Raw genomic sequence first — 7,941 nt, forward strand, 5'->3', positions numbered from 1 at the left:
GAATCAGCTCTTCCCGTTCTCCCGGGCGCCCGGAGAACGGGTGTGTAACTAAACTTCGTAATTTCCAAAATTTCGGACGACCGCCGACCAAGGTGTTTGACATTAACGACTTAATTCGCCACGTACACGTAGCTTGGTGGGCGATTCCCCGAAGGTGATCATCCCCCGGTGCACTTAATGGAAACGAATCGTACTTTTAACGAGTACGCGCGCGCATAGCCGCGTGTACAGCACGCGTTGAATCTGGGACAAAACTTTGCGAGCGTCGAATGAAGTTTGCGCGCATATTGCGCTTAATGCCATCCTTTTCCGGCGCGGCTACAGCTGTCAAATAAATTGTATTATTCGGTTTTCAATAGCAACCCCACGCGCGCGCGCGCGCGCGTTTTTATTGCTTTTTATTATTCCTATATTTTTGCCTTTTGTTATTATTCATATTTTTATATTTATCGCGATTTAAAAATACAGAAAGAACGAAGTAGTTATACGAAATTAAATACTGCAACAACAATTTAGTTTCTGGGTACAATGCTTTTAAAAAGAATTAAAGCTATTAGCTCTAACAAGTGTGTGATTTTGTATTTTAATGGTGTTTGACGCAAATGGAAAGTTTATACGCATCGCTCACCGCACGTTTTCACAAACGTCTTTATTAACGATCTACCCCTTTTCGCCGTCGCGTGAAGATGCGCTCGGTAGAGAACGCGACAACAAATCACACTCGCGGGGCACATTTCTTCCCGGCTGCGTTTGATGTGTCGTCGTTCTCGGTCGCCGGTGGCACGTATATAAAAGCGGACGCGATTCGAGCCCGGGACGAGTGGACATTTGCTGGGTGCGTGTGTGAAGTGGAAGAAACGCGCACGAAACGTCGGAAATATTTTTTCTTCGCGCACTTCGGTCAATATCTGTCGATAGCAGCGACGCTCGAGGAGGGTCTCTCTCGGCGAGCGAGCGAGCCACATACATGCCACTGTCGGGATCTATATATGACACCGTTGAAGCCGAGTAGTGGCAGCTTGAGTGCTCGCTTGTCGCTTCGTTCGAGTGGATGCATTTTTTGTCACCGATATTAATCATCGGGTAACAGCACGTGCTTCGAGATACTTTTGCATGCGTATTTAGCGATAATTGTTTATACGTCGCGCCGCGCCGCGCTGATGCCATGCGCGATCGCGAAATGATCGAGCGAAGCGAAGCTTCTTCGGGTAGAAATTTTATTTGAATCGCGATAAGTATATAAATTTCCGTCGTCTCTTCGTGGCGAAAGCTGGATTTCAAAGATAAAAATGTTCCTCGTATACTTTCGTGCGTTATGTTGCTGTTTGCAGCAGCCCGTCGTATTTACATTCGAAAAAGAGTCTCACGCGAGTCTCACGCGAGAATTATTATTCGCTGAAGGACTGCGCGCTTTCGCATTCCGGTATCTCCTTTAAAATTGGCCATGTTAATGACAGAAATACGATTTCGGGCGAGAGTCCCCACATTCTCATCGCTCGCGCGCCCGCATTCATTTCGCGATGCACTTAATGGAAACGTCCCGCGTTCGGTAACGATATAGCCACGCTGAGGTCTCGATATCATCCGCGCTTAATGACATTCGCGAGAGTGTGTGCAGCGAACGGACACGATGATAAATCGCAACACTGAGAAACGTATATTCTTGCAAAACGGTCATCTGCGAACGATGTCGTTCGCGAGTACATCCGAAATAAAGTATCCCCTTCGCGAGCATTACGCGGATGTACAAACAAATCTTTCTGTTTAATGATACAAACAATTATTATTATAATATTATTCATATTCTGTTTTATCAATGTGTATATACGAGCAGCAAGAAGAAGAAAATGCGTATAGGTCAAATTAATAGAAATAATATAATGGAAATAAATATGAGAAAAGATCTACACACATTCTTCTAAAACAATAACGAAAATTTGATTTATTTGTAATATTTCACTTTCAAGTGACAGCGGAACGTAGACAGTATTAATTTACCGTTCAAAAAAAAATGAGAGAAACTAAATATTGCTTCGATTACAAAAAATATGTACTTTACGCTCCCACGATGTAATCGTTCCATCGGTCATTATTTTTTTCAAATTGTCCACGCGTATTGTGACTTTCGCTTTGCAAGTATATAAAAGTATAAAACTCCAATAACGATTAACGCGCTCGCATGAAAATATTCCGATCGTTCGGATTATTCCCCTGAAATCGATGCGACAATTCGTAACTATTCGCAACGATTGCCCTGATAGCTCCATTTTTGTTCCGTATATCTGTCGCTGCGCCCTTTCCCAGTCGTGCCGGAGCACGCGGGGCATACACAATGTCGATAGCAGTGGCCCGCTGCAGAGCGGCCGGAATGATTTCCGGTTAATATCCCACCCGAGCGGCCCGCGACCGGGTAGATATGATTAAAAACCTCGGCGTCCTCGGCGGATCTCCCGCCGTCCACCGCCGCGAAATTGCATGTAAAATTGGGCCGAGTCGGCCGCACGCCGCGCAAACACACTGCAAACCGTCGCCGTTGCAGCAGTAACGTTGATATATCGCGCGGCCGCGGCCGGCCGGCACCGCAAAACCTCAACGCGAGTTTGCCGTAGGTAGGTAATTTTGCAGAAGGCCAGTTGCAGGAATCAAAGTGGCGAACGGGGGTGAACGTCGAGGGGGAGGTGGGGCTGGACTCCGGCCAGTAGCCGCGACGCGGGTTGACAAGAGGGTGCAGCGAGAGGCGCGCGGAGATGGAGAAGGACGAGGAGAAGGGTGGTCGTGTATGCCGGACGAGGGGCGGAGGAAAATCCCCGAATTCGGGGCACAGGTGTCAAGTGCAGTTCTACGGTATTTCTACCGTCAAACACGTCGCTTTAACCGCGACTCGCGCTACTTTACGCGCGCGCGTGCGCGCGCGCAAGATGTATTAATATATTTGACTTGTGACTGCTTTATGTATGTACATACATAATACATATACATGTAATATATATATATATATTATATATATATATTATATATATATATATATATATATATATATATATATTATATATATATATATATATATATATATATATATATATATATATATATATATATATATATATTATATATATGTACGGCAAGAGTACAAACTTTGAGGAGTTTTCCGAGTGTACCCAGGCATCACTGGCGGGGAACATTGCTAAACTACGAGCTGCAATACACGAAATATCAACTGCAAATACGTAAAAATTTAATGCGCCCTTTTCCTCCAGCGCATGGTTTATATTCTCTTGCGTGGAATGTATCGCAAATCCGCGTTACGGATATACTTACGATGCCTTTGGTAACAGTCAAATATACCAAACGTGTATTTGCTTTCCATGCGAAATATTCTAGATACCGACGTTACCCCTGCCCCCTCCCCCGTCTCACCCGGAGCTTCGGATAATAAAATCAGAGCGAGAGACACGCGCGCGGATTGTCGGATGACGGGGGCGTGTGTGCGACGCGTCCCGCGAGGCTCATCGCGCTGATCGCGCCGGGCTACGTGCGTTTCGCGCCACGGGCGCCGCGAATGCGAGATTTCAACCCCCGGGTGCCCCACCCCGGGGGGATCACAGGGGCGAGCAAATATTGACAGTAAATTTGTCCGCGCGTGACCGGCGCGAACGAGAACCCATCGAGAGACGTCCTGATAACATATTCATAAGGGAGAGAATGCAAAATGCGTGTCGGCGGGTCGTCCCGGGCGGTCGTTCTTTTCTTCGTCGTGCCCTCCCCCCCGCCCCCGCCACCCATCGCGTCGTCACGCCGTCACGTATCCTCTTCGAGACGCGTTGAGAGACATCGCCGCCGTCATCCTTCCCCGTGTGCATCGCGACTATTTATATCTATTTTCGCTGGCGTCGCTTGACACACAGCGCGGTAGCTGCAAATGGCACGTTCTCGCGGAACGGTCTCATCTCAAATGGCGCGTTAGCAATAACACGAGCGTCAGACATGGTGGGCCGAATGCAATACATCGCATGATAAACCGCGCGATCGGAATAAATCGGGGCTACATTTCGGGGACGTCGAGAGACCGCGTGAATTATGTCGTTAAGCGTCGATAAGCGTTTATACTCGATGGCATTGAATAGCAAAACGACCGCGGAAATGTATCCCTATACCGAGATGCTGATGGAACATCCTAATCAAATTGAAATTCGATCGGCCCCGAGTTAAAGCAGAGAAGTGAAAATGTATGTACACACTGCGTATCGACAAGGAAGCGGGAAAAAATGTTTATTACATTTTTTTTTGCATCTGTATAATTTACTAACTTTTTACTTGTTTCCTTTTCTTGACCAAGTTTCTTGACCAAAAAGAAAAAGCCATATTTTTATCTATAGGCAACACATAATTCTTTATATTTCAAGTAACCAAAAACAGTATTACTCCTCACTTTTATAATTAAAAACCAGTACATGTGCACTTTTATACACACATTTATACGTAAAAGCGAAATATCATATAATATATAAAATCATTGCTATTCTTGCAGCTATATGAAGTGTTACATCGATAAAAATAAAAACAAAATTAAAATCCGCTATTCAACTGACTTTGAGACAGAAAACAAACTACAATTTAATCGGAATTTATTTTAAAAAATAATTGTTATTTTTTTTTGTAACCAACATCATAGAAATTCGTAACTGTATTTGTAACGTAATTTGCGACGCTCCGTGCTGGACAATTATCAGTTCCATTCGCGGACGGCTGGGCATTTAAAGCGGACGTACATGGAGTAGTAATATTTCATGAAATTAATAATTATCGGCTCGGTGTTTATATCAATTAAACGGCTGAAATAATCATGGCCCGATAATCATAAAGGATACATCGGCGTTGATCGGTCGATAGAAAGACAGGAAGAGAGAGAAGGAGGGAGAGAAATAAAGAGAGAGAGAGAGAGAGAGAAAGAGAGACATTAAACATATACAGCACTGACACGCGCGGGCGTGAAATGCTGTACGCCGTCGACACATTAAAATATGTACTAATACTAATGCATACACCAATGTGCGCGCGTGTGTAGCGTAGAGCGAGCTTAATGTTCCACGGTCGCCGCCAAGTTACACGGGGGTTAAATCGTTCGTATTCGGCAAGCCCACGAAGACGCGGCTTCGCGATAAAAGGGGGAAAGGGAGCGCGAGGAGACGAATAGGAACGGGGACGCGATGAGAATTACCGGAGCAAACGAGAAGTTAGTAATTTCCCACGTTGCCGTGGATAAACTTTACTATGGCGAGCACTACATTAAAAGGGTGATACGACGCAGTGGCATTATCGAAATGACGGATACCTAAGCCGTTAAAGAGTAATAGATCGTAAAATAACGTTGTTTAATTAAACCTTCAAATTTGTTTAACAAACCCTTCAATTATATAAAAAAGTATGATACTGATGTAGTGGATTATTACCATCTAATTAAAGGGATTAATGAATTATTATACTATATAATGAAGTAAAACAATTATTGTACTGAGGGGAATATTGGTTCTAATATAAAAATATTTTAAGTAATGATAAAATGCCTCTTTATAACACAAAGAGTGCATATATCATTTTTTACCTACAGTTGAATCGTTTTATTTACGTTTGTAATATAATTTGACAAATTCATTGTCTCGACATTGAAATAAAAAAGTAACTCACCGGCCGATGCGCAACAGCGGAGTTGTAAAGTTGTAACCCTGCGTTGATCTGTAACATAGAAATATTTTTACATTAAAGCAGCGTCAAAGATAATCGCTACTTCAAGTAAATATCGCACCCGTTAAATTTTTAAGATGTCATTTTAACAGATATCTTATTTTGAAATGCTAACGTAAGAAACAATCGCGGCCGTATAGACGATAAACGAAAAATAAGAGAGAGACTCGACGTATAATATCTCTTTTTACATATGTCGGAGATCGAACTCCGAAATTGGGAAATTGCGTCAACGCCAGGAGGAGGAGAGGAGGAGAGGAGGGAGAAGAGAAGAGAGAGAAGAGAGAGGAGGAGAAGAGGAGAGTCGAACCTAACGAGTAGCGCGTAATGGGCGAATCAAATCGCGTTTGAGAAAGTGGCGGAATCCGCCACGTAACGGGACAGTAAAATAATGAACAAATAACATCTACTCACCCCACGGTTGCCCCGCCGTCGCCCGATGCCTCCCAGGCCTCCTCCTCCCCTCTCCTCGGTCCTCGGGGTCCTCCTCCGTTGTCGCATGTCGCAATTGTCGCATCTCCGTCGGCGCACTCACTCACGACTCGCGACATTCATGAACGAAAATCGACGATACCGTCGCTTATGATCGCGCGACACTTTCGACACTATGCACGGCATTCCCGCGGTATTAATCTCGCGACGCGGCGCGTACACGCGCTTTTGTTACACGGAATAATTACGAAGAAGCTACGAACAAAGCTATACGATCCGATCGACGCCCGTCGACGTCGGCGTCGTCGGCCCGTGACCCGTGACGTGGTGACGTCCCGCAGCAGGTAGACGCGACGAGTGAGTCTAAAGATGGCGGCGAGAGTTTCGCAAATCGCGCGGCCAACTTCACTCGCCAGAAGCAACCGTCCTTTGCAACGGTTGCTTCTGGCGAGTGAAGTTGGCCGCGCGATTTGCGAAACTCTCGCCGCCATCTTAAACTCACTCGTCGCGTCTACCCGTAGTACCGTGTACCGTCTAGTGTCTAGTCTACCTGTAGCAGGACATCACGGCCGACGCCGATGACGGGACACACTTGCTCCTTGTGAGGCGATTTTGGTTAACTACAATTAAGATCGTCGATTTATGAACTTTGTATTTAATCATGTATTGATATTTGGCGATATTTGGCGATCGTGGGGAATAGACATAAATATGAATGTTCATAAATCGACGATTCAATTGCATGGTTAACCAAAATCGGCTCGCAAACAGCAAGTGTTAGCGTCCTCGTGACTCGCGACGGTTGCTTCTGGCGAGTGAAGTTGGTCGCGCGATTTACGAATATCTCTCCGCCGCGCCGTCATGACGCAGAACGCGACGCGAGTCGCAAGCACACACACAGTCTACATGTCAACCTAACCTCTTTGTTAGATTGACATTTGACATGTAGACTTGTGCGTGTGTCTTGCGACTCGCGTTCTGCGTCTTATGTAGATAGGCCTTTAGACTAACTCGTCGCATCTACCTGCGGGACATCACGGGTCGACGCCGACAGGCGTCGAGCGATTTGTTCGTAGCTTCTCCGTAATTCTTCAAATTGTCGAAAGTGTCGCGTGATCATAAGCGACGATATCGTCGATTTTCGTGCGTGAATCGTGAACGTCGAGAGTGAGTGGACATGGAAATGCGATATGCGACAATGAAGGAGGACTGAGGACTGAGGAGAGGAGGAGAAGGCCTGGGAGGCATCAGGCGACAGCGGGGCAACCGTGGGGTGAGTAGATGTTTTTCGTTTATTATTTTATTGTCGCGCATTCCGCCACGCACTTTCTCGAGCGCGACTTGATTCGCCCATTACGCGAAACTCATTACTCATTAGGTTTAAACTCCGACGCAATTTTGCAATTTCGGAGTTCGATCTCCGGCATATGCGAGACGAGAGATGAATGAGTTAATGCGGAAATATGCGGCCGCAATTGTTTCTTACATTAGCATTTCAAAATCAGATATCTGTCAAACTAACGTTTTAGAAATTTGAGAGGCGCGATATATAATTATTTACTTGAAGTATTGATTGTCTTGGATACTGCTTCAATGTAAAATTATTTATATGTTACAGATCAACACGCAGGGTAACTTACAACTCCGCTGTTGCGCATCTCGGCCCGGTGAGTGATTTTTTCATTTCAATGTTGAGGCAATGAATTTATAAAATTATATTACAAACGTAAATAAAATGTACAAGAAATGAGATATTGCAAAAGAATC

General features: G+C 45.0%; 1 protein-coding gene across 1 annotated transcript in view; it reads right to left on the reverse strand.

Annotated features, from left to right (window-relative positions):
- Positions 1-6,507, reverse strand: part of LOC143895466 (uncharacterized) — a 73,816-nt gene extending 67,309 nt beyond the window's left edge. The window contains exons 1-2 of the mRNA XM_077402614.1: positions 6,157-6,507; positions 5,686-5,733 (exon numbers count right to left, since the gene is read on the reverse strand). Coding sequence (XP_077258740.1) covers positions 5,686-5,733; positions 6,157-6,243 — 135 coding nt within the window. The 5' untranslated portion in view covers positions 6,244-6,507. The remainder of the gene's footprint in view (positions 1-5,685; positions 5,734-6,156) is intronic.
- Positions 6,508-7,941: the final 1,434 nt, after the last annotated feature.

The sequence above is a fragment of the Temnothorax americanus genome, unplaced genomic scaffold, assembly GCF_048541705.1.
Source record: "Temnothorax americanus isolate GAGA-0224 unplaced genomic scaffold, ASM4854170v1 Scaffold1, whole genome shotgun sequence".
NCBI classification, from domain to species: domain Eukaryota; kingdom Metazoa; phylum Arthropoda; class Insecta; order Hymenoptera; family Formicidae; genus Temnothorax; species Temnothorax americanus.